This window comes from Lutra lutra, chromosome 1 (assembly GCF_902655055.1).
Source record: "Lutra lutra chromosome 1, mLutLut1.2, whole genome shotgun sequence".
Classification (NCBI taxonomy): domain Eukaryota; kingdom Metazoa; phylum Chordata; class Mammalia; order Carnivora; family Mustelidae; genus Lutra; species Lutra lutra.
The window spans coordinates 81,958,072-81,985,899 of record NC_062278.1 but is presented as its reverse complement, the minus strand read 5'-3'; the positions used below and the strand labels follow the sequence as shown (position 1 = coordinate 81,985,899).

Here is a 27,828-nt window from a genome sequence, read left to right as displayed (position 1 = left end):
GTCTGAAAATACATGTGCCCCTATCTATGAAGGGAGTGGGACTACTTCCTTGCTGTCATTGGAATGTATGCCCTAATTTTTTCCCCCCAGAGTAGTGATAAATTTGTGCTGCTCTAGTTATAATTCCTCACCCAGGGTATTGTTTGAGCAGAGTGGAAATATTCAGCCCATGAAAGGAATTTTGACAGTGTGAAGGTCTGAGCTGATGAGCCATGATGTTTTCATCAATATTCACAGCATGCAGATAAAGGCACCTGGGATTTATAAGTGAACAAAACACAGACATAGAAACTAACTTTCTGTGCTTTATTCTATTAATTTAGTTCTTAACTCCTTAACATTTGGTAAAAATACAAACAAAAATATTGAATAAAATTGCTTTCTGATATAAGCCACAGAACCGTACTGTGTCCCAAACTAAAGGAATATTAATTTTTCACGAACAGGAGAGGTGAGATGGGGCAGTTCACGGGTTGGTTAATCGTGGTTCAGTGATGTCATCAGAGACCGGGGTTCTGCCAGGCTCAGCCTGTTGGGGTGGTCCTTCAGCGGCTGCCCCATGGTCAGACAGAGGTACACCTGCTTCAGGTAGGAGCTCCAAACACAGCACTGCTCTGAGGGATCATAGTTTCTTCTCATAAATCTTTTTTTAAGAGCAAAGTAAATTTTCCCAGCCATGCCCTCCTCCCCGCACCCCCCACAAGGACTAAATCTCATCATTGGCCCAATGGCTATTCTAGGCCCATTCCTAAAGCAGTCTTCAACAACATGAACCAATTAATATAATTGGAGCTCGAGACTCTTGCACTCGTAAAAACTGAAAGGGTTTTTGTTTATGTGGGTTTCATCTATTGATACTGTCATATTAGAAATTAAATCTGAGAATTAAAAAAAAATATTTGTTAATACTCTTAAAATTATAATAAACTGGGGCACCTGGGTGGCTCAGTCTTTAAGTGACTGTCTTTGGCTCAGGTCATGATCCTGGGGTCCTGGGATTGAGCCTCACATGGGGCTCCCTACTCAGCGGGAAGTCTGCTTCCCCCTCTCCAACTCCCCCTGCTTATGTTCCTTCTCTTGCTGTGTCTTTCTCTGTCAAATAAATAAAAATCTTAAAAAATAAAATTATAATAACCTATTACATGTTAACATATTTTTATGAAAACTATTTTTCAAAACAAATTAGTGAAAAAGAATAGTGTTCTTTCCTCTTTTGCAGGTCTCTTCAATGTCTATCTGAATAGAACGCATGTATTTTCCTATCTGCTTCTGCATTTAATCTGTACGTTGTATTGTTTTGGTGGAAATACATGAAGAAAATTTAGCCTCACAGATAAATGGTTGGAAGGGGGGGGGAGCTCATGGTTAGGGGAATGCTTTGGATTCTACTTTGAGGATGGCTGTACTAGGGCCAGTCAAGATTCACCTTCTGCCTCCATGGGAGCAAATGGTTCTTGCATACCTGAACAAAACTGAAGTTCTTCAACAAGGAAGAAGGAAGGAAAATGGTTGTCGGGAAGACAAGCAATTGTAGAAGTGCTCTCCTCACCCAGTTAACTCGGACAAGTTCACAGTGTTTCAGAGCTTTTAACCACGTATATAAATGCCTCTCATAAACTCTGAAGTAGACCAGTAAGAGCAATGGGCATACTGTTGTTTTTTCTAAATGGTGGCAAAATTTACCCCTTCACTAGATCGTTCTAGTTAAGTGAGAAATGCATGCTTATTGCAGTAAACCAAGAATACAGAGCTGCATAACAAAAAGATCAATTGTCTTTATCCCTGTCTATGAATTTTGTACCCACTCTTCTAAGGTTACTGATGTTAACAATCTGATACACCCCCGACCGGGTTGTCTGCTTTTCTGTTGTTGAATTTTGAGAGTTCTGTATATTAATTCCTTATTAGTTACATGGCTTGCAAACCTTTTCTTTTATTCCTTCTTGATAGTGTCCTCAGTGCACAATATTTTTGAAGTTTCATGAAGTCCAGTTTGCCTGCTTTTTCTTTTGTCACCTGTGCTTTAGAGTGTCATACCCAAGAAACCTTTGCCAGATTCCATGCTGTGAAGATTTCATTCTGTTTTCTGTTAAGAGTTTTATTGTTTTTGGTCTTATATTTATGTCATTGATTCATTTGAATTAATTTTTGTGGATGGTATTAGGTAATTATCCAACTTCATTCTTTTGCATGTCGATATCCAAGCTTTCCAGGCCCATTTGTGGAAAAGATTTTTTTTTTTCATCGACTGGTCTTGGCGGCCTTGTCAAAAATCATTTGACCATAGATGTGAGGGTTTATTTGTGGGCTATTTTGTTATATTGGTTTATATGTTTGTCTTCATACTAATACAACACTGTTTTGATTACTGTACCTTCAAGATAAGTTTTGAAATCAGGAAGTGTGAGTCTTCCAGTTTTGTTCATTTTCGAGATGGTTTGGCTACTCAGAGTTCCTGAATTTTAGGATGGATTTTTCTATTTCTGCAGAAAATGTCATTGGTATTTGGATAGAAGTTGCATTGACTCTAAGTTGTTTTGGGTAGGACTGACATTTTAACTAAATCGTCTTCCAGTCCATGAACGTGGATTCCATTCAGTTATGTCTTCTTTAATCTCTTTCAGCAATATGTTGTGTTTTCATTGTGCAAGTTTTTGACCTTCTTTATTAATTCCTAAGTATTTTGTTATTTTGATGAGATGTACATGGAATTGTTTTTGTAATTCCTTCTCAGATTGTTAATGTTCATATACAGAAATGCAGCCAATTTTTGTGTGTTGGCTTTGTATACTGCTTCTTTGCTGAATTCACTTATTCTAACAACTTTTTTATGGAGTCTTCAAGGTTTTCTGTATATCAGATCATATCATCTGCAAACAAATAATTTTACTTCTTTCTAACTTACCTGCCTTTTCCTTCTGTCCTTCTTTCCTTCCTCCCTTCCTTCTGCTATGCCTAAAACTTAGTACTCTGTTGAATAAAAGTGGTGAAAAATGGCATTTTTGCCTTGTTCCTGATTATAGAGGAAAAGCTTTCAGTCTTTCACTATCGAATATATTTAGTGTGAAATATATTTTTCATACGTGTCTTTTATTATATTGAGGTAGTTTTCTTTTATTCCTTCTGTTTTGAGTGTTTTTATCATGAAAAGGTGTTGAATTTAGTCAAATGCTCTTCTGCATCAGTGGAGATGATGATGTGGTTTTTTTCCCCCCCTTCTTTATGTTGCTGTTGATCTATTCTCATATGTTGAACCATTGGTATATTCCAGGAATAAATCCCTCTTGGTCATGGTGTATAATTCCTTTAATATACTGCTGAATTTTATGTGCAGGTATCTTGTTGAGGATTTTTGCACTACTGTTTCTTGGTCTGTATATATATATTTTTTCTTGTGGTATCTTTGAGTTTGGTATCAGGCTAATACTGGCCTCATAGAATGAGCTCGGAAATGTACCCTCTTGGATTTTTTGAGAAGGATTGGTGTTAGTTCTTTTAATGTTTGGTAGAATTCAGCAGAGCTGAATTTAAGTTTAAGTATCAGATATTGAGTTTTCTTTGTTAAGAGATTTTTGGTTACTGAGTCAAGCTCCTTACTGGTTAGAGACGTATTCACATTTTATTTTCTTTGTGATTTAGTCTCTGTAGGTTTTGTGTTTCTAGGATTTGTCCATTTCATTTAGTTTATCCAGTTTGTTAGCATGCAATTTTTCATAGTACTCTCTTAAAATCCTTTTTATTTCTGTAGAATTGGTAGTAATGTCCTCACTTTTGTTTCTGATTTTAGTAATTTGAATCATTTCTCTTTTTTTGTTAATCTAGCTAGCTAAAGGTTTGTTAATGCTGTTGGTCTTTTCACAAAGAGCCTACTTTTCATTTCATTGATTTTTCTCTTGTTTTTCTATCTTTATTTTATTGCTCTTTCCTCTAATCTTTCTTATTTTCTTTTATGCTAGCTTTGGATTTAGTTTGTCTTCTTTTTTTCTAGTTCTTTAAGATGTTAAGTTGATGGTTAATGTGAGATCTTTCTTGAATTTCATTTTTAGTCATTATTTTAAAAATTATTTATTTTTTAATAGAAGTAGAGTTGAGGTGCAATTTTATATTAGCTTCAGGTGTATTTTTTTTTTTAATGTAAGCATTTATAGCTGTAAATTTCCCCCCTTAGCACTGCTCTCACTGTGTAAGTTTAGTGTGTTGTGTTTCATTCGTCTTTAAGTGTTTTCTAATTTCCTTTATGATTTCTTCTTTGATCTATTGGTTGTTTAAAAGTGTGTTGTTTAATTTCCATAATTTTCTGAATTTTCTAGTTTTCCTTGTAGTACTTGTTTCTAATTTCATCCCATTGTGGTCAAAGAAGATACTTTGAATGATATCTATGTTTTAAAGTTGGAGACTTAATTTATGGCCTAAAATATGATCTAGCCTGGAAAATGTTCCATTTGCCCTTGAGACACATGTGTATGCTGTTGGTTAGAGTGTTCTATTCATGTCTGTTAGAACTAATGGGTTTATTGTATTGTTTACATTCTCTGTTTCCTTATCTTCTGTCTGGTTGTTCTATCCATACTGTGAGTGGGGTATTGAATTCTCCAACTATCATTTAGAACTGTCTACATCTCCCTTTAATTCTATTAGTTTTTGCTTCATATATTTTGATTTGTCATTAGTTTGTCATTGTTATAATCATTATATCTTTGAACCTTTTATCAATATATAATGTCCTTATTTATCTCTTAAAAATTTCTTTTGATTTAAAGTTTATTTTGTTTGTTATTAGAACCACCTCTGCTCTCTTTTGGTTACTCTTTGCATGGAATATCTTTTTCCATCTTTTCACTCTCAGTAAGTGGATTTTTTTTTTTTTTTAGATTTTATTTATTTGACAGAGAGAGATCACAAGTAGGCAGAGGGGCAAGCAGAGAAAGGTGGGGGGAGGGGGGGAGGAAGCAGGCTCCTTGCCTAGCAGAGAGCCCGATGCAGGACTCAATCCCAGGACCCTGAGATCATGACCTGAGCTGAAGGCAGAGGCTTAACCCACTGAGCCACCCAGGCAGCCCCTTAGTTGAGTCTCTTATAATTGGGTCTTGTGTTTTTATCCATTCTTCCAATCTCTGTCTTTAATCCATTTACATTGAAAGTACTTACTGATAAGAAGGGACTTATTCTGTCATTGTGCTATTTGCTTTCTTTATGCCTTATATCTTTTTGTCTCTTGTTTTCTGCATTACATTTTTTGTTTAATTGATTTTCTTTCTTTGGTAGAGAAATTTTAAATTCCTTCCTCACATCCTTTTATGTATAACTTATAGCTGTTTTCTTTATGGCTACCATGGGGATTACGTTTTACATCCTAAAGTCATAATATTCTAATATGAATTTACACCATTTTAGCTCAATAGATTTTGTTTGTCCATATTTACTGCAGTAGAAAATTTTCATGTTTGAATTAACCAGGTTGACAGCTGAGGGATTTTATATTCGGAATATATGCTACCTGGAAAGCAGTGTACCCCAGAACTGCACAGGGAACAATTTTATGAGAAACAGAGAAACAGTTGATGCTTGTGTCAGTGAGGAGAAAAGGAAAGAGGAAATTAATGAATAATAAAGAAGAAGCTGATGTCAAAAATAGGGAAAGTTATGTGGAATTAGGGAACGATTCTCATACAGATTTGCCAGAATTTGATAGGGTTTTAGGCAATACTTTAATAACAGAATAATACCCTTGATTGGGCATACATTTAATTATACTAGTTGAGAAGAACAGCTTTGGGATGTTTGTTATTATTACATTTCAAATAGGCCTGAAACTTTCAACTGTGAATGAATACTGAGAATAATGAATCTTCTGCGGGTGTATGAAAAAAATCCATCCAGTGTAAAATGTAATTCAAGTTATTTCTGCAATATGGTTACGTTGCATTGAGGCAGTTGCAGTACTCATGTCTATTACAAGCAATATAGTATTGTGTTTAAGGACTCAGCCTGGCATTGTACTGCCTGGCATTCAGCCCCAAATCTGCCATGTACCGTATAACTTTGGATAAGTCACTCAAACTTTTTTGCCTCAGAGTCTTTGTCTGTCCCCTGGTGATGATATTAATCATAGCATGTGCCTTATAGTTTTGTGAAGATCAGATGAGTTGATACACACAGAGTGCTTTATTTTTTTTTTAATTTAAGATTTTATTTATTTATTTGACAGAGATGACAAGCAGGCAGAGAGGCAGGGGGGAAGCAGGCTTCCTGCTGAGCAGAGAGCCCGATGCGGGGCTCGATCCCAGGACCCTGAGATCACGACCTGAGCTGAAGGCAGAGGCTTTAACCCACTGAGCCACCCAGGCGCCCCACACAGAGTGCTTTAAAGCACTGTTATCAAACACATATTAAGCACTTATAAATAATAGCTACTGTTTTTATTGCTAAAGAGAGGTAAGAACTGACACATTTTTTTCTTTCCTATTCAGATAAAGTTCGAATCCAGTGGCCTCAGCCTGCAAGCCTCACCACTTTCCTCCATCGGTCCGTTCTCCTCGATGATACCCCCACTTTATCTCTTGACCCTATAAGGAAAATTATTACCTCCAGAGGACTTTAGGCAGTCCCTTATGGAGTTATGAACCAAAGGTTTACACCTTCCCTATAACCAGGAACCTTGTAAGCTGCAGCCTGTAGGGTACATCTGGCCTATCGCCTTTTTTATATGTGCTGCTGAGCTAGGAATTGGTTTTCAATCGCTGAAAAAAATCAAAAGAAGAGGAATATTTTGTGAAATTGTGAAAATCATATGAAATTCAAATTTCAGTGCCCATAAGTACAATTTTATTGGAACATAACTCTGCCAATTAATTTCTGTGTTGCCTGCAGCCACTTTCGTGTCACGGGAGCAGAATCAAATAGCTGCAACTAAGTAAGACCTAATGGCTTACAAATCCTAAAATATTCACTATCAAGCTTTTTCCAGAAAAGGTTTGCCCACCCCTACAGAAAATACTAGCATTCAATGCTTTACATTTTCCTGTATTTTTTTGATAGAAAATTCTAGACCATAACTTGCATTCAGTTTTTACTCTCCCAGTTTTTCTTTTCAGAATGATAGTTTCTCTTCTTAAACTATCCCGTATAATGATGAGAATCATTAATTTAGAGCTTTCTTGAGTACTCCTATCTTAATTATGAAGAATAGCTTTAAGATATCAGAAGACTTTTACCTGTAATTGTATTGTATGCCATGTGTGCTGTTACTGGAAGAGAGTGTTTTTTTCTGTCATAGAATCTTAGAGTTGGAGGGGACTTCAGGGTCATCTGGTTGTGTTCAGTGACCTTACAGATGAAGAAATGGAAGCTCAAGAAGTAACATAAGTAACCCTCTGTCACAGGGCGAGGTCAACAAAGAATCAGGACTAGTATGCATTTCCTGGTGTTATTCTACCTCTTTTTGTGTCATACCAATCCCATATCCCCTAAACCAATTGTCAAGGCCAGGTTGTGCGTCTACACAGAAGACCTTGCAGATACAGCCTACCCTTAGGGTTTATATCAGTAGAATACTCATCCTCAGGGTTTGCTTGTCTTTGCCTTTTCTCTGGAGAAGTCTTTGAGAGAGTTTGGTGAAGAAGTAAAAAATGAAAGGATGAGAATATTATCACTATTGGACTCATTTCATCACTCTGAACTCTGCCAGAATACTTTTTCGGGCACAGAGCAGCATCCATAGACAAAAGAAATAGATAGGGATGGGCACTGTGTGCCCAGAAAACAGAAAAAAAAAATGACATTCAGGTACTAATTAGAAATTGGCCCAAATATTTCACTTTTGATTCTTCAGTTATTTTTAGTTTCATCCTGGGTCACCTGTTAACTTCCAGGGATCATGTATAATGAGGTCCTACTTGAACTCTATGAGGAGAAATTGAATTAGAAAGAACTGGGGTGGTTATTTTCAAATATTATAACGGGAACAAAATGTGAAATGAGGTATTTACAGTATTAAAATGACCTCTATATAAATTTAGATGAAATAAGATTTTTTTATTGTTTTTACTTCTTGAGGTACAGTCTCCCATAACCATAATTTGAATCACCCAAGAAATGTAAATATGCTGTGTTACCACTGGGTGGACTGTTAATATTTTGGCTTTGTAGATTAGTTTGATGTCATCTGCTTGATAAGCAAATATTATCCATTTCCCCTTTTCTCTCACCTTAGTCCCATTCTCCCATTTGTTGGTTTTAAACCTATACCTTTTCCTTACTTTAATTTTCTGGTTTCTTTCCACCACCTGTTTTTTGCTCTTCATTCCCATTCAAATTTTGAAGCTCAATTTGGTTTTCTAAATATACACATGGTTCCTGCCTTCTGTAATTTACTCCCAACAACTATGAATCATCCATTTTAAAAAAGATTTCAGTTCATCCACTGGTTACCATTTATTCTGCTTCCTTACCATGTAAAACAACCCAAGAGCCATCTCCCCTGAGGGTTTTTTAAAACCTCAGTTCACCTGATGTAAATCTTTTGTATCCAAATTCAGCTTTATATTTTCAGTCACCTAATACTATACTGGCATTTCGAGGGTAACTTCATATCAGACTTGCCCTGGAGTTAGAAGTTTGACATTATTAGGCAAGAACCTTCGGAACTAGTAATAGGAAGACCAACATAGTCTACAGATAGGGCTTCTGCATAGGAGACAAGAGTACTAGACCAGGTTGCCAAAAACCTGGATCTCTTAACTAATTTATCCTTAACGAATTCTCTCTTCTCTAGCTTTATATCCTCATCTGAACAATGAGGACATTGAACTAGACCGTCTGAATTTCTAAATGTAGGAGTGGGCCAAGAGAAGGGAACCGAAAACATTGCCTAGTGTGGGGTGTTGTGAAGGTAAAAATACATTAACTGGAAGGTCATAGAGGAAGGAGATGAGGCCTAAATTTGGTATATATGCAGTTTCTTCACATCATATTTCTTAACGCATTGGCTAAGAATGTGTGAGGTAAAGCAGCTCTCAGGAGGACATGGGTTGAGTCTCCTTTTAAAGTGAAGGGATTCAGGTACGAGTGCCCAGCTGCCCGTTGCTCATGGTCACTATTGGTGGCTCACTCGCCTGTGGATGGCAAGCAGGGCCTCCTCCAAAGACCTTCTTCTCAAGTTCCGTGTTTATGAGAAATGTCCTTGTGAGTATTCTGTGAGACAGCCATTTTTATTTTGATGAAAAAGGTGTTTTTCTTGACCTTTGTTCATGTGGGTGAAGCAGACCTTTGAGGAAGCTGATAAGAATGGTGACGGCTTACTGAATATTGAAGAGATACACCAACTGATGCACAAACTAAATGTCAATCTTCCCCGAAGAAAAGTCAGACAAATGTTTCAGGTACGTTTTCACGGATGGGTTGGCCTTGTATAAAATACACGTTGGAGGTTATTGTTAATACTTGGATATTTCAAAGGCTGCTCTGTTTTGTTGGAAGTTGATATTATCTGTTCTGTATTGTATTTTTCTTTGAGGAAAAGAGGCGCTTTGTTTTGTGAAAGAAAAAAAAAAGCTTCCTAAACTTAACACGTATGCATGATTTCATTTCCTAAGATGCTTTTTTATTGTTGCTGTTTTCAGGGAGTGATTATAAGCGCTTTACCTGGCACTTAGATAATGGAGTAAACCCAGTCAAGGGCCTTCAAGGGAGCAATAACATCTCAGGGGCCCACTCCACAGAGCTCTTGTGAGGATCAGAATCAGACTAGGTAGCCTGAGGATTAAAGTCCTCGAGAGGCTCTGTTTCATTTCAGAGGAGTTTAAGATTTAGAACCCATGATGCTTAGAAGTACTGTCTCACTCCTACCATTTAGGGAACCCTCCATAAGTTCATTCAACTGCCTGTTGGTATTAAATGAAATGCTCTTTCCCTCTTGGTCCGTCCTTGAGGAAAACCCTTGGGGCCAAATGTACCCTGTGGCCCCCAGCTGGGACTATACCTAGTCCACCATCGAAGGTACAGAAGTGAGCTCTCTTGAGTGAGTACAAAGTCAATGTCAGATTATTAGTAATTGCTAATATACTAATTTAGGAAGTGCTCTTATTTGGAGAGAAGTCATATGCACGATCCGTGTTTTGCAATAATTTTCTGTTCTAAGTGATTAGGTGATATTTTGTACATGTAAAAGTAAGCAGAGAGTGTGATATTTTCTGATGGCTAATGTTTGGTGCTACTTTTGTTTTCTCACCGTTTGTTCTTTGAGGCGGTAAGGACAGAAATGACATGAGGGATGTGTTGCAATGATGAATGGAAGGTGGAGGCTGGTTCCATTCTGTGACCTCTTATCCTGGCCCTGTCCTTGGGAAGCTCGTGGCTGGACATGGTTTTCAATGAGGTCACATTGCACTGGAGAACAACAGAAGAGAAAGGAAAAGAAGAGGAAGGCAGATGCTTTAGAACGAACACCAGAGATGGAGAGAGAGGCTTTGGAGGGGAATTGTATTGCCACAAATAGAGAACTGTCTTTCGACTGTATGGAAGGCTTTGCCATGTTCCTGGCACTCCCTGTGACATCTCACTTTTGTCCTGTTGTGAGCCCCACACTCCCAGCTGTTCCTTTCCACAGAAAATGCTCATGGTACTAAAGAGGTAGCTTCTGATCAAAGGAGAGGGGCCAAGCTTAAAGAGGAAGGCAAAGTGTATACCTACAAAAATAATGATGTGGAGTTACCTTTTGGAAGTTAGATAAGGGAATAACATAAAATATTGATCTATTTTTACTTCTATATTTTTCCCCTTTAGACACCTTTTATTTCCCATGCACTAAGCATTTTGCAGGGCAAATCAGGAAATGTTTATGTCAAATGTCTTATGCGTTCAAAGTAAATCTTTAGACAAGTCTTAAGAAAACACTAGGGGTCTCTTTTTATGACTTTAGGTTTAAAGACTTACCGAGCCAGAAGTAGGATAAGCAGTAGGACCTGCTGGAAAACATTTCCACTGCAGGCCTTGTACCTAGCAGGGTTGTGGAAATGCTCTTTGTGGGAGAGGGTTGGGACCAAAGGTCTTGGTATTATTTCAGGAACATTTTTCTTCTGGTTGAATCGCTGGTGCAGACATTGAAGCCTTCCTAGAATTTTCTTTGCTTTTTTGTTGCAAAGCAAGATTCAACTAAATTTTTTTAAAATAAATCTTTTAAGTTATGGATAGCTACTTTTTTATTATATAATTTTTAAAATTTTTTTATAAACATACAATGTATTATTAGCCCCAGGGGTACAGGTCTGTGAATTGCCAGGTTTACACACTTTACAGCACTCGCCATAACACATACCCTCCCCAATGTCCATAACCCCACTACCCTCTCCCTACCCCCCTTCCCCCCGGCCACCCTCAGTTTGTTTTGTGACATTAAGAGTCTCTTATGCTTTGTCTCCCTCCCAATCCCATCTTGTTTCATTTATTCTTTTCCTGCTCCCCAAGCCCCCCACTTTGCATCTCCACTTCCTCATATCAGGGAGATCATATGATAGTTGTCTTTCTCTTATTGACTTATTTCGCTAAACATAATACTCTCTAGTTCCATCCATGTCGTTGCAAATGGCAAGATTCCATTTTCTTTGATGGCTGCATGGTATTCCATTGTGTATATATATCACCTCTTCTTTATCCATTCATCTGTTGATGGACATCTAGGTTCTTTCCATAGTTTGGCTATTGTGGACATTGCTGGGATAGCTACTTTTGAAGTCTTTAAATGCTGTTGTTTATATGTCAGAGTTTTATTGTTCTTAATTGTTTATAAGGAAGTCTTGAAAAATGTTTTTTTCTCTGTATCTAGGGTTAGATACTTTGAAACAAAGGTATGGCAGAAATTTGAATATTAGACCCAGTTTCTTAAGACGCAGTAACTATACAAACAAGCATCTCAGGTTCCCAAACTAGATATTCTAGAGACCATTCTCCTTCTACTTTTGAAAGGGCTGAAGCCAGTCAGCTCCACAATGAAACTGTGTATGATTTAAATATTGGTTAAAGTGTGTGCTCATAGTTATCCCAAGGTTAGCAGAATTTTTAAAAATATATTTTTTATGAGCACGTTGACTTTCAAAGCTATGTCTAAAACCCCATAACAGCTGAGTATATACATTGCAAAACCTGGGCAATTCAAGATGCCATTCGTTCCCTGTCAATTTTGGTTCAGTTACAACTGTGTTCACTTAAAATGAAGATCATATGAATGGATTAGCTGCTCATTACATATTCCCAACAATTTTAGAGTTTCCTCAAAAATTTAGCCAATCAGTAGGAAGATACACGTTGAAAGATTCTTGCTCAATATTTCTAGAAATGAATAATTTCAACTAGAAATCAGTCCAGGTAGATTTTTCAGACTTCTGTGGAGGGAAAACAAGGAAGTACCAATGATCCTGATGGCTATAAGAGCAATAAGCTACCTAGGCCGAATTAAGAGAGATTCTATTATATTTAAAAATTGTATTTGATTGAATTACAGTTCAGAAGCTGGTCAGAGACTAGTATTTTCATAACATGTTAAATATTTTTTCTCTTTTATTCCTGGTTCGTCTTGTCCAACACTTCTTTTTCTTTTTTTTTTTCCTTTTTTAAAGATTTCATTTATTTATTTATTTATTTATTTATTTATTTATTTATTTGAGAGAGAATAAGCCTGAGGGGTGGTTGGTCAGAGGGAGAGGCAGACTCCCTGCTGAGCAAGGAGTCTGAAGCAGGACTTGATCCCAGGACCCCACGTCACAACCTGAGCCAAAGGCGGTGCTTAAGCCACCCAGGCGCTCCTCAACATTTCTTTTTCATTCTTCAAAAGACCAGCTCTTGGTATAATTGTCACCCTTGGATGATATATCTGTTTTCTATTTCACTGCTTTTTGCTTAAGTTTATAATTTATTTCTTTGTATTTTCTTTAGCCTAATTTTCTCTAGCTTTTTGAGTTCAATTATTGAGTTGAATTATTATCTTATCTGTTTTCAGTCTACCTTGTTCTCTAATACATTGAAATCTTTATTTCCTTCTAATTACTGCTTTAAGTCATCATATGGATTTTAATCTGTAGTGCATGTGTTCACTTGTATGTTTCATTTCCTATTTAGAAATGTATTATGTTGTCTTCAGACATTTTTTTTTTTAAGCTGTTTTTTGGTTGGTATATAAATTTACTGTGACCAGAGAAATTGGTTTTTATAAGGTTGAGTCTTTATAACATAAAACTTTTTTTTGTGGCCTAATAAATAGTTAACTTAAATTGGCCCACGTGTGCTTGAAAAGAATGTGTTTACCATTTGTGAAATGTGTTCTAGCCTTTTTATAGTAAATATGATTTCCCAGTACTGAATTTCCTATTTCAGACTCTCACAATGCCTTTTTTTCCCTCTGCCTTTAGGAAGCTGATACAGATGAGAATCAAGGAACTCTGACATTTGAAGAATTCTGTGTTTTCTACAAAATGATGTCACTGAGACGGGACCTTTATTTGCTGCTGTTGAGCTACAGTGACAAGAAAGATCACCTAACTGTGGACGAGCTGGCGCAGTTTTTGAAGGTGGAACAAAAGGTATCATTAGACTGTTGAATTGAATTGTTTACTAAAAAATACAAATATACAGGTTTCTTCTGGTGTTGGATATAGGTACACTTTACTTTTAGGGTAGAGGAGTAAATATCACAATTCCACCAAAAAATCTTATGAGTTATTTTTAACAGATTTCTAGCAGCTTTTATGAGGGAGTGATAAATTGAACACTCACATAATTTTTTAACTGAAATAAGTTGAATATTTTTCCGCAGAGTAAGGAATGTTACCTCATGTGTCTCATTTTAGATATAATGGTTATGTTTTCTTTATACTAAAAATATAGGTAGGTATTTGTTCGGTATTTGTTAAATGTGACATAATTCTTTTTTTCTTCCTGAAGATTTTATTTTCATTTATTTATTTGAGAGAGAGAGAGAGATAGAGAGAGCATGAGCGGGCTGGAGGGGCAGAGGGAGGAGCAGCAGAATCCCCGCTGAGCAGGAAGCTTGACATGGGGCTCAATCCCAGGACCTGGAGATCATGACCGGAGTCAAAGGCAGACACCCAACCGACTGAGCCACCCAGGCACCCCAACTATGACATAATTCTTAACTAGTAATATAGTAATTCATTGATAATTTTGATAGGAAATCGATATTGGATCATATCAGAAGACTAAGTAAACTAAGTCCTGATTAGCAAAGAAAACCCCTAAATATATTTAAAATAAGAACTTTTCTTTAAAAAAAAGATTATATTTATTTATTTGAGAGAGAGAATGAGAGAGGGAGAGGGAGAACATGAGGAGGGGGGTCAGAGGAGAAGCAGACTCTCCACTGAGCAGGGAGCCTGATTCAGGGCTCAGTCCTGGGACTCCAGGATCATGACCTGAGCCGAAGGCAGTCACTTAATTGACTGAGATACCCAAGTGCCCTGGCTCTCACATATTAAAGCGTAACATGGGGCTCGATCCCAGGACCCTGAGATCGTGACCTGAGCCAAACGTCGATACTTAACTGACTAAGCCACCCAGACGCTTCTATGAGTATGACTTTTTAGATTCTACTTTTTCAGTGAGATCGTGTGTCTTTGTCATTTCATGTAGCATAATTTCCTCTAGGTTTTAAAGATGTCACAAATGGGAGGGATGATTTAATCAATCAACCTACATAATGGAACCTCTACCAAAGCCCCTGCCCCACAAGGTTTGCAGAGCTTCTGGGTTGGTGAAGCTACAGGACGTACTGGGAAGGGGAAGGGGTGTACCCTGAGAGGGCATGGAGGATCTGAATACCTTCCCATACACGTGCCCTATGCAGTTCTTCATTTGGCTGTTCCTGAGTTGTATACTTTGTAGTAAATCAGTCCTAGTAAATAAAGCACTTTTCTTAGTTCTGTGAGTCATTCCAGTGAATTTTGGGAACTGACAGGCTTTCTCCTTGACTAAACAGTAGGCAGGCTCTTCTGAGTCCTTTTTTTTTACTAGGCCCTGTCTTTGGGCCTTGTCTTCAAGAGTCCAGCTGTAGCAAGAATCCTGCTAAGTCCCTTTAACTAAAACCTGCATCTCTGATACCTGATCACCTCAACAGCTGATAAAATTCCTTATTTTCACCATCTCCTAGGTGATATCACCACTTTTCCTTTAGCAAGAACCCTGTTAGGTAGGTTTACCCAGAATCCCCTCTTATCTCCGATGTTTCCTCCACTGACCCCCACCCAGCTTCTTGGGTATAAAGCCCCCTTATTTATCCTGTATCTGGAACTGAACCAGTATTATATACTGAAGTTCTCTTTTCCCCTATTGTAATAGTTACTGATTAAAATCTGTTTTTATTGCTTTAAATAGTATCTAGGTCTGTTTTTTATTCTTTTCTTTTTTTAAAAAAATTCTTAAATTTTTATTTTTTATTAAAGATTTTTATTTATTTATTTATTTGAGAGATTAAGATTGAGAGAGATCACAGAGGGAGAGGAAGTGGCAGACTTGCTTCTGAGCAGGGAGCCCCACATGGGACTTGATCCCAGGACCCTGAGATCATGACCTGAACCAAAAGCAGATGCCTAACCCACTGAGCCACACAGGTGCCCCTGTTATTTCTTTTTTTTTGAGATTTATTTACTTGAGAGAGAGAGAGCACGAACACAGGTGCATGTGGGCAATGGGGGAGGGGCAGAGGGAGACATTCTTTGAGCAGACTCCCTGCTGAGTGTAGAGTCTGACAGTGGGGCTGGATCTTAGGACCCAGGCGATCATGACCTGAGCGAAAACTGAGAGACGCTCAGCCGGCTGAGCCACCCAGGTACCCCATAGTCTGTTTTTCCTTTGACAGAACCCCCAAATTTGTAGTACGCCAAGCAGAAATGGGGGTAGCCTGAATACCTCATTTGCGGCTAGAATGAGGTGGAGCAGTCTATGGGATTGAGCACTTTACCTGTGGGGTCTAATGCTAACTCCTGGTAGTTAGTGTCGGAACTAAATTACATTGTTGGATACTCTGTTGGAGAATCAAAAACTTGCTTGGTGCCTGAAAAAGATACACTAGATTTGGTAATGATTTACTTTACCCAATTCCACAATCATATACATTTTAGGAATAACAGATTCAGATTTAATAGATTTTGGTGTTGCTTTCTTTTTTTTTTTTTTAATTTTTTTTTAAAAGATTTTATTTATTTATTTGACAGAGAGAGATCACAAGTAGACGGAGAGGAAGGCAGAGAGAGAGAGAGGGAAGCAGGCTTCTTGCTGAGCAGAGAGCCCGATGTGGGACTCGATCCCAGGACCCTGAGATCATGACCCGAGCCGAAGGCAGCGGCTTAACCCACTGAGCCACCCAGGCGCCCCTTGGTGTTGCTTTCTTAAGGATTAATTGTCAGTAAACGTTTCTATCAAAATCAATTATTTTAGTTGGTTTGCTAATTTGGCAAAGGAAGAGATTCTCCATTAACAAAATTAGCTCTGATACAGATACAACATGGAGATGTGGAGTAATAGAAAAATATTTTTCCCCCCAGAAAATTAGCCCTACTACATACATCGCTTCTCTGTTTTCTGCTTTTGTAACTACTTTTGTACTTTCACCTGTACCGCTCCTCTAATACAGTAGAAAGAACATTAGACTGGGAGCTCAGAAGATCTACATTCCAAGCCCTACAGGCTTTATTGATAGGAGAATCTTGGGCAGGTCATACATAATTGTTTCTGACCCTTTGTTTCCTAATCTATAAAAGGGAGCTGATATCTACCTTTCCAATCTCACATGTCAAATTGAACATTGATTGTAATGATGAATGTGAAGAAGGCCCTCTGACATAGATATTCAGAAGCACAGCAATGTGACAAATTAAAATTACAATATTTAAAACTACTGACTTCAAATTCATTTGGACAAGTGGAATTAACCCAGTCCATTTGAATAGCAATAGTGAATGTCACTTGCTAAAGGGCATGTGTTTCTTCCCTCCTTTTGGTTATACTGACATTCAACCGGTAAATTTTTGTTAGGGAAAACAGAAGCCAGTGTTCTATGACATCTGCCCCTGGCAGACGATTACCTGTATCCAGTTTAATTTTCTAAATTAGCTTGAAGCTACATATGGGCATGATCTGAAAGGAATTTTTAAAAAATTATCATACATCAAGACACATAAGACATAAAGGAAAATATTAATGTCTTGAAACTTTTAAGTTTTTGTGTGAGCCAATTTATCAAATACCATAAAATGATAGTCTAGCACAAACTAGGAAAATATTTGTAACATACAAAGGGAGAAACAGTGAAATTCCTTAATATGGGAAGTGATGTCATAGACTACTGAGGAAAAAAGATGAATACCCAATAGAAACATGGGCAGAACATTTGAAACATTAAACATTTCATAAAAAGTCTGGGCACCTGGGTGGCTCAGTGGGTTAAGCCTCTGCCTTCGGCTCAGGTCATGGTCTCGGGGTCCTGGGGTTGAACCCCACATTGGGCTCTCTGCTCAGTGGGGAGCCTGCTTCCGCCCCCCCGCCCCCGCCTGCCTCTCTGCCTACTTGCGATTTCTCTCTTTGTCATCTTTAAAAAAATAAATAAATACAAATTTCATAAAAAGTAAATAAGCCTATTGAAAAGTTCACCCTTCATTAGGAATTCAAATATATGAAATAAAATGAAAAGATCATTTTTTACCCACCAAATCAGTAAAGATTAAAAAATAAATTCTATCAGACATGGTGTCTGTTTCTTACATTTCCTTTGAAGTTGTGAAATGGTATAATCTTTCTTTAGGACAGTTTAATGATCATATTTTATATAATTTATTAAACTTTGACCAATCTGTTTTACTTCTATGGTTCATTCTAAGGAAATAATTATGTACATTAAAAAAAAAGGATGTAAAGTTGTGCATTTCAGCATTCTTTAAAATAGAGAAAAATTGAGCACCATCTAAATGTGCAGCAAGAGAGTCATTAGTTAAGAGTTTTGTGGGATTTTGAGTTTTAAAACGGGATTTTCACAATGGAACAAATTGGAGGCAATTTGACGATTCATATGGCAGTAATTCATTCGTTTCTGATGGCATAAGATTAGTGTAGACACCAGAGTATTCAACTTTTACTGATTTTTGCAGTTGTGAAACGAAATATCACTGCTGGTCACATATGTTGTCAAAGATTATATGAAATCAAATATTGGCTACGGGTCAGATTTTTATTTCACTGAGGCTCTCGGAGACGTGATTTCATAACTTTGACAGGCCCAACTGTTGTTTGATTAGGGCCTTTCATTTTTAAAACTTGGATGTGCTTGGAGAAATTCTCTCTCTGTTTTATATCCATGAAGAAGTGCCAGTTAAGAAGAAACCAGCGGGCTGACACTTCTCTTTCACTGCTTCCTTGCAACTGCCAATAAAGATGACTGACATCCGCAAGTCTGTGATTCCAGAGAACTAGGTCTGGTTGAGGTTTTTTGGTTTCATTTTTATCCACTGTGTTTGCCGAAGAGCAATCTACGTCTTCTCCAGATTTACTATGCATTTGCTGGCACTGGGGCAGAATGTGTTTTGTGTTCAGTTCTTTTCAGAGTTTTGGTTCAGGAGCGATAATTGGATTTCATTCCCCCATCCCCCTGACAGCTTTTCTTAATAAGCGTCTACTTTCTTTCTATCCTTTTGTGTCCACTTTATCATTTTGTGTCTCGTGGACGGAGGAGAGAGGCAGGAGGAATGAAGCATCCTTGCTGTCTGAGCAACCACCTAGCTGTTTACTAAGTGCAAAGGCTACACTTCTGTGGAACAATGGAAAGCAGATTTCTCTTTATTCAGCACTTTCATCTGAAATATACATATGGATGGTTAATTCCAGGGGAACTTTCAGAGCTTTACTGATCTCCTGCTAGAGGGTCTTCTTCTTATTGTTACTGTTTATCTGGCATGGATATATACATTCCGTCATTGTGGTGCTTCTATCAGTTACGCCCATTGTGTCTTTATTCTCTCTGCTCAAGTAGTCCCGTGGTTCTTCTGATCCAATCACCAGTGTCACTTGCACCATCTCCCTTCATTATCCTTTACTGAATCCAGAATGATCTGGTGAGACTCATGGTCATTCCACCTTGCCTCTCTGTGAGAAATAATTATAAACACTTCTTCATTTATAACTACCTTTGGTGCCAGTGTACCTTTATTTTTTTGTTAAACATTTTCCTCATCATAAAAGCATTCCTTTTAAGAGTCCTTCCAGAGTTTCTGTTTCATTTACTTAATTATTCCAGTTTAAGCAGTTGAGAGTTTTCAGAGTAATTATATCTTGTAATATTTTGCTGCCTCGAATATAGTTCCCAAATGACATTTTCTGTGAAATAGTCATACATTCAAACACTTTGAAATTTGTGGTTGAATTTTAGGATGAGTTAGAGGTAGCAAGTTTGGGGAGGTAAATTGTTTCTTATTCAGTTGCAAACTGAAGGACCATTCATTTAGAGATGTTCCTCCACTCCCTTCTGAAATTACCCCAAGATTCAGGAAAGAGACTTTTATTCTTCTGCATAAAACTACAAGGACAAAGAGAACAAGGAAGGAGACAGGAACAATAAAATCTTGAAATTTGTCTGATCTAAAGAAGACCCCAGAGCCCTGAAATTCAAGCCTACAGAGCAAGAAACACGAATCGACTTCACTCACTCAGTGGAATCCTGGAAAGGCTCAAGAATCAAAGTCACATAATGCTCTTGAAAATAGGAGATGAGGTGGGATGACAGACACAAGCATGGGTTGGAAGTGGGGTTCTGGATCCTCTCTCCTACGTCTTGCAGCAGGACAACTGTCTCTTCTCCAACCTGGCATAACAGTGAAAATCAGAACTGGAGAAGGATAGCCTGGAAGGGTCCCGAGGCGTCCCAGGCCTCCCTGAGTACTGGACACAGGGGATTATAGTAGATGGTCTGTGAAGATGGCTGCAGGAATTCCCCTATTCCTGTCTGCGTGCCCCTTGTCAATGTGACTTTCCCTCTTCTCCCATCAAGGAGTGGACTCTTTTCCTGCCCCTTGAATCTGGGCTGGCTTCAGAATTTGGTTTGACTAACAGATTATGGCAGAAATGATGAACAAGGAATCCCTGGGCGCCCTGATGGTTCCACTCCTGCCCTGTTGGAACTGTGCAACTACCACATGAAGAAACCGGGCTAGTGTTTTTGAGGATGAGAGACTTCTCAGGGAAAGAGGCCCAGGACCAGCAGCCAGCACCCACAATAGGCATGTGAGTGAGGCCATCTTAGACCACTGAACTGTAGTCAGGGGACTGGGTACCTGTAGTCACTTGAACAACCCCTAGTAGGTGAAAACAACAAAATAACTGTCCAGCCAGATCCAGTCCCACTTGCCATCTTGCACAAATGTGATTTAAAAAAAAAAAAGAAAGAAAAAAAGAAAAGTAGTTGTTGTTTTAAGCGTCTAGGTTTTGGGTGGCTTGTTTCAGAGAACTAGGTAATGAGTTCAAAGACAGAGTGAACTTCTGTGCATTGAAGTGGGAGGACCATACCCCTCTTCTAATACTCTGCTCCCACATTTATATAGGGGAAATTATAGGTAGGAAATAGGATATTATAAGCCATGGTGGTTGGATAGTGGCCCCAGAAGATATATCTCGAGTCCTAACTCCTGATACCTGTGAGTGTGATCTTACTTGGAAATAGGGTCTTTGTAGATGTAATCTTAAGTTAAGGATGTCGAGATGATAAAATTTTAAATTTAGGGTGGGCCCTAAGTCTAGTGATGAGTGCTCTTAGAAATGACAGAAAAGAAAACCTAGACATACAGAAGAAGGCCATGGAGGCAGAGACTGTACTTGTGAAGCCCCAAGCCAAGGAATGCCAAGCTTTGCCAGCAGCCAGCGGATGCGAGGAGAGAGGCGTGGAGCAGATTCTCCCTCAGAGTCTCCAGAGTGAATTGACCCTGCCAACACCTGGAGTCTGGACTTGCGTTCTCTAGAACTGTGAGAGAATCAATTCTAAGTTTGTGGTAATCCATTAACAGCAGCCCTAGGAAACTAATACACCAATTCCAGGAAGAAAAACCCCAAACCTGAAGGTATTTACATCAGATATCTAATAAAGTAATACAGCCAGGGACTTTTCCAATGAAACCCACCAGTCAGTCAGCTCTGCCAGGAATACAGAGGTTCCAACTCATTTATTACTGACTGGGTTTTAAATACATGTTTAAATAATTTTAAAAAGGGGTTTTAAAAAGGCAAGGTTACCATGTTTGAGGAAATCCTCTACCATAAAATACAGAGACCAAGATAAACTTGGAGGAAATAGAGGCAATGCAGGGAAAAGGACATCTTAAAAACTGCTATTAATGTCGGAGTGATGGAACACAAAACTGCAGCCGTGAAGCCAGAGCCATATGCACTGGGAAAAGACGGTTCAGGGGAAGAGCAGAGCAGAGAACTAAATTCAATAAATGGCTTGGAAGATAGTGAGAAAATCACCCATAAAGTAGAACAAACACAAAAAAAGGATAATAGGAAGAAGAGATAGGGAAATTAGTGGATTGCTCCAGAAGGTCCACTCTCTGAATAATCGGAGTTGCAGAAAAAGATAAGAACAAATATAAGGGTGGAAATTATAAAATAAATAGTACAAAAAATGGTTAGCATGGAAAGTTAGAACTCTCTTGGTTGACAGGGCCACTGAGTGTGAAGTGCAGTGAATATATAAAGATCCACAGAGAGGCACCTGGGTGGCTAAGTCGGCTGAGTGTCCGACTCTTGATTTCAGCTCAGGTCATGATCTCAGGGTGGTGAGATTGAGCCTGGGGTGGGCTCAGTGCTCAGTGGGGAGACTGCTAAGGTTCTCTCTCTTTCTCTCTCTCTGCCTCTTCCCCCCCATGCCTCCTGCCCCTTGCACTCGTGTACTCTCTCTCTCTCAAAAAAAAAAAAAAAAAAAAAAGATACACACAGAGATAAATCATAATGGAATTCACAATGCCAAGGATAAAGTGAAACCCTGGAGGTTTACATAAAGCAAGAGAGAGAGAGAGAGAGAGGAAAAAAGAAACATTGATCCAATTAACAAACAAAAACAGGTCCTGTCAAAGGATTAGAATCAGTACGGCATCAGACTTCTCATCAGCAATTCCAGAAACCATAAACATAGGAGCAACATTTTCTGACCTAGAATTTTCTACCTGACTCATCTGTCAACCGAATGTGTATGCAGAGTAAAACACAAGTACACAAGAACACATGCAAGAAGTAATTTGCTTTCCAAGCGTTCTCTGAGGAGCGTCAGAGAAAGAAGTCAGAACTGAAGCTGAATAAAATGCTGGAATCCTACCAGCCTGGAAGAAGAAGGACCTTTGTAGGGGGTAAAAAATTGGAATTCATGGGTTATTTGTTGCCTTTGGTAACTGAGAAGCCGTTAGAGCCACTAAGAAGAATTTATGAGAGGGACACTAGAAATTAACCATTGGGTAGGAATTGCAGTAATTAACAGATTGGGAAAAAATTCTATAAGAAACACAATCACTATACAATAGACTCAGTGTTCAACATTTGCATAATCAGAATAATCTACATTAAATAGTAATTTAATAAAAATTAAGAAATAGCTATTCTGGGTGGAGAGGTAGAGGGAGAAAGTTTGCAGGCCCAAATGAGCTAAATCTTTATCTAACACAATAAAAAAGTCAAGAGACAATGCTTGAAGTGTATAAAAACAAAATAGTATCATTAGTATCAATAGTATCATTATCATTATCATAATATATATATATCATCATTATCATCATAATCAGGAATATAAAGACTCCTTCCAATGGAAATATCTAGAAATGTTGACTGTTTTTTCTGGAGAGTGGTTCTCAGTATAGAAGGGGGAGTTCTACTTTCAATCATAAGCATCTTAGTTTTGACATTTAATTATGAATATATTACTTTGACAATAGTAAATTGAAAAGAGCTTAGCAATATTAAAATTCTCTGCAAGTTACATTATGATTTTTGGGTTTGGTGTGCTTTGGGAATCATAGCTATAAGAAATATAATTATTTACTTCTGACTTTGTTTTGAAATTCTCACTCGTTGTCCAAGCTTTGCTAGATACTGTACAACCTGGGGATAAAAAGTCAGTATCAGAACAGTAATATGTGATATAGAGACCTATGACTTTGATCTCTATAACTAGTCCATCTGAAGTGGGCTGACCTTTAATATGAGGGCCAGATAGTCTTTTTGGATGAGATTAAGTATTACAGCAAACGAGGAAAGGAGAATGGAATCCAACCTGGACTAGTCAAAGAAGTTAAACTACAATAACTAACTTCAGACCTCCAAGCATCTCAAAAGGGGACGCCTGGGTGGCTCTGTGGGTTAAGCCTCTGCCTTCAGCTCAGCTTCAGTTATGATCCCAGGAGTCTCAGGTCATGGTCCCAGGGTCCTGGGATCAAGCCCTGCATCGGGCTCCCTGCTTAGCCTGAAGCCTGCTTCTCCCTCTCCCATTCCCCCTGCTAGTGTTCCCTCTCTCGCTGTGTCTCTCTCTGTCAATAAATAAGTAAAAATCTTAAAAAAAAAAAAAAAAGGCATCTCAACTACTAAATCTAAGAAGTTAAGATTTAGTAGTTTTAGCTATATTGAAGAAAACCATCAGTTTTGAAAGTAAGCATTTCAGTTTTTCAGTACAAATAAAGAACTCCCAGATGATAGGTATAGTGTAAAAGAAAAGGCTTTGGATCTGAAGTCAGATCCGTGGTCCTGCCTTCTGTTGGTTTTGTGACTTTGACATAGTGAACCTTCCCTAGCATAAATTTTCCTATTATAAAATGGGGATTAAAATTCCAAGTTTACAAGACTTTTGTAAGAACTATTTACGATTTTGCGCACGAAGGCTCTTTCTAAACTGCACAGCAGTGCTTGCATTATATAAAGGTAAAGAATCATTATTGTATTCAGGTTTTTTAAAGCTCTTTTAGCACCTGTTGCCTGGTATAGAAAGAACAGTCCTCTGTGTTGGAAACAGCAAGTGGCTCAGATATTGATACCAAATAAAACTTATGAATGTGCTCCATGGGAAACAGTAGAGTAGAGAGAAGTTGTTTTCTATTTTCCTTATTAGCTATGTCACAAAACAAGGAGAAAGGAACCATACAGGGCATTAACCTATGTTGAACCCTGATTCACACAGCAAAATCTCATAAAATCTTTTTAAGTAAGGTCTGAAAAATTGCATTGTAGAAAATGCAGGATTTTGCTATTGGGAAGGTTAGCTATTGGGAAGGTTAATAAATTAGACCAGGGAATGGGGGAAGCATGGAAGCTGAATGAGTTATACATTTCCTTTCTCATTATTATGTGATATTACTGTATATCACCGAGTTAATCCTTAATACTTGAATTTTGATAGGAAATGGATTACCTTTCATTTTTTTTCTTCCTGTTCTTTTGTTCTTTTTAAGTCGGCTCCACACCCAACATGGGGCTTGAATTCATGACCCTGAGATCCATAGAGTCGGATGCCCAACTGACTGAGCCAGCCAGGTGCCCCTCACATTTATTTTTAGATCCTGCCCAGAAAATTGTATGCTTCTTAGAATGTCTACTGATAGTTGCACGAATTTACTTCCCCAATAGGATGCTTTTAGTTAACACATTCTGCTTTGAATCTTGAACTAATGACATGTTCCTGCTCATTTCCAACTAGTTCTATCCCAGGATGATGGTATTTTGTTGTTTATTTTTTAGATCCCATGGGCTCCTCAGGTAGATTACCTGAGTCCAGGACAAGACCCCTACATGTCTGAACAAATTGCTTCATAAACCGAGTAATTGCAGTGTAAACTCAGGCTTCCCATGGCACATGAATTTTAGTTGTTGTTGTTATCAATTTGGCTCTTCTTATTTTGTGAGAAATTATTTGTTTTTTAGATTGTACGTGGTAAACCTTTCTAGTATGTTGCGGACAAATTAATGACCTGCTCCAAGCCTGGGTAGGGCAATAGAGTTCTTATAGGTAGCATGGTTTCATTTCTTTTATGGTATTTTCTGATGTTGTCTGGCAATATAAGCCTCTGAAGGTAGTAAGGGTTGTGAAATTTACGCAATGGATGCATTAGGCATATTACACAGCTGGTTTGGGATAAAAAGCAGTCTCTGTTTTTGCAAGCAGGCAAAAAAGAGCTGCATAACGGAGCTTTTCTTCCCCTGCAAAAGGTTTAAAGGCTATCAAATAGACAGTTTAGAAAAATTAGATTTCACTAAAATGTAAGTATTGAACCTAAGACTTAATAGACTATTTGAAAAACACCGTGAAGTATGAAATCCTGGCTCATAGGACTAGCTTCTCCATCACTATTCATTAGTACTTTTAAATGTCATTGTTAGACTGTGGGGCTCAGTGGAATTTTGATCAAAATATCATATCCTGCATGTTGCTGTTTAATTAAAGAAATTATTCTGGAAGAGTTTGCTTTTTCCAGTGACATTGAGTATGTAATGTTCATGCAGCGACCTTGAGAATGACTTAGTAGGCTACACTGCCTTTTTGATGTCACACGTTGATCGTAATTAATTTAATTCTCACAACTGCCTTATAAGATAGCCACAGAGAAGGTAAGTGACTTGTTCAAGATCTCACTGTTAATGATGTGAGCGGGCTGATTTGAACACGAGCCATCTAGCTCCAGAATTCTTTGTTATGCTAGCTGCTTCACCTAGCTTTCTGGTTTTACTTTCTCTCACTCACCTTTGTGATCTTGAATCATCACGGCAGATTGCTCTTGTGATTCACTAGGAAGATCTATAGATCTACACCCACACTTATGGATTTACCTAGAGCATTCTGTTTTGATAGGGAATAATTTCTTTCTATCTGTATTTATGATTGGCAAATTTTAGTGTTTGTCTAGGAAATATTAATTTGTAGATAGTTACTAGCTTATAATATGTCGATTTTGGCAGTGGATTTGCACTGAATATTGGTTCAGTTTTATTAATTTTGCTTCATGGAGTACATTTGTCTAGTACTTGAAGGGATGTTTTCACTGATTAAATCTGAAAGATAATGTGGAAAGATTGAGATGATCATTTCACAAAGATAAAGTTGCTATGACACTAGTAATCTCAAACACTGCTCATTTAATCACTCTGCTCTGTATCAGGAATGCTTAAAAAGTGTGTAGAGGCAAGTATCTCATGAAATTGTAGGTGTTTTACTAATGTTCTGTTTTGTTTAGATGAGTAATGTGACAACAGAATATTGTCTTGACATCGTAAGAAAATTTGAAGTTTCAGAAGAAAATAAGGCAAAAAATGTTCTTGGCATAGAAGGTAAAATAACCAGTATTCTCTTTTTTTTTCCCCCTTTCAAGATTTCTTTAAATTCATGTTAGTTCACATATACTGTAATATGAGTTTGAGGGATAGAATTTCGTGATTCATCCGTTGCTTTATAACACCCAGTGCTCATTATATCCCATGCCCTTCTTAATGCCCATCCCCCAGTTACCCCATCCCCTACCAATCTCCCCTCCAATAACCCTCAGTTCATTCTCCATAGGTAAGAATCTTGTAGGGTTTGCCTCCCTTAAAATAACCAATGTTCTTAATTTCTCATTTCTCAATTCAGTTTGTTAAGTTAAATTCTAGCAAAATTTTTAGAAAATCAGGAGATATTCACGGATTACAGATGATTCCAATAAAACTCACAATACAACATATTTTCCCATAAAACAGATGCCATGATATTGCTCTTTCTCTTGCATCTCTAATGATGATATGCATTTTCCACTCCACGCAAATCAGCTCTATCCCACCATGCATGTGGTAGATCTCAAGAAATATTTGGACTTTTCTCAAATGGCTAATTTTGGAAAGCTTCAACCTGGTAATTGCAAAAAAGGAAATTTGGCTTTAAAATAACTAACCTATGACACTAGCGACTTGAAAGTACATGTTTTTTTAAAAAATATTGGCCATGAACTTGTTTTCCCTAGTTGGTAGTAGTGGAGAGGTTATTGGAACCACAAATTTTGTTAATACAACTATTTTATTACATAGTTGAGGAAAGTGAGGCTCTCAAAGAAATTAAGTAATTCGCCCACAGTTATGTATTCAGAATTAGCTTCTGGGATCTTATGTATAAATGTGAATATAGCTACATGTATGTATAAGTTATATTTATTTAAAATATGTGGGAAAATAAACTTCAGGCTGCTACCCAATAGAAGATCAAGTCCCAGGCAGAACCAGCAATCTTAATGGAGGACCACTGGGGCACTCCATTGCCCTCAAGAGCATCCAAAGCCATAGTTTATCTTACTAATTTAGATTGTTGACCTCCTATTCTCCTCTACTTTCAGACTCAGTGTGGACAAGAGGGTTTTGATATCACCAGTTTACTTCCTGGGGTGGAGGGTAATTAAGAGAAAGGAATAATTTAAAATTTATTTCATTAAGAACCATTATTAAAACAACTAGAGAGGATAAACTAATTTAGGCCATTCCGTTACCAAGAAATGCATGTTTTCTCTGGTGGGATCCCCCAAAATGGGATTAAACATGATTTGACCATTATGGACATAAGGATAGGCAATGAAGAAATTCTCCAGAGTCTCAGAGGATATTTACAGACACAGTTTTACCCACATAATTCTTGACGACTTGAAACAATTTACCCTGATGATTCCAGTTAGGTGGTTGGAGATCATTCCCATATTTATTCATTTTTGATGAATGCCTCTTCTACTCAGGTGTTCTGTTTTGAAAAACTATGGAAAACTCATAGGATTTTCTACATTATATATATTTGTTTATTTA

At 37.8% G+C, this 27,828-nt stretch overlaps 1 protein-coding gene across 3 annotated transcripts in view; it reads left to right on the top strand.

The window, feature by feature from the left end:
• The window catches only part of PLCH1 (phospholipase C eta 1), a 216,351-nt gene that overhangs the window by 130,492 nt on the left and 58,031 nt on the right, over positions 1–27,828 (top strand). For all 3 annotated transcript variants that reach the window (XM_047728543.1, XM_047728551.1, XM_047728558.1), the window contains 3 exons: positions 9,251–9,380; positions 13,401–13,571; positions 26,247–26,340. In XM_047728543.1, coding sequence (XP_047584499.1) covers positions 9,251–9,380; positions 13,401–13,571; positions 26,247–26,340 — 395 coding nt within the window. The remainder of the gene's footprint in view (positions 1–9,250; positions 9,381–13,400; positions 13,572–26,246; positions 26,341–27,828) is intronic.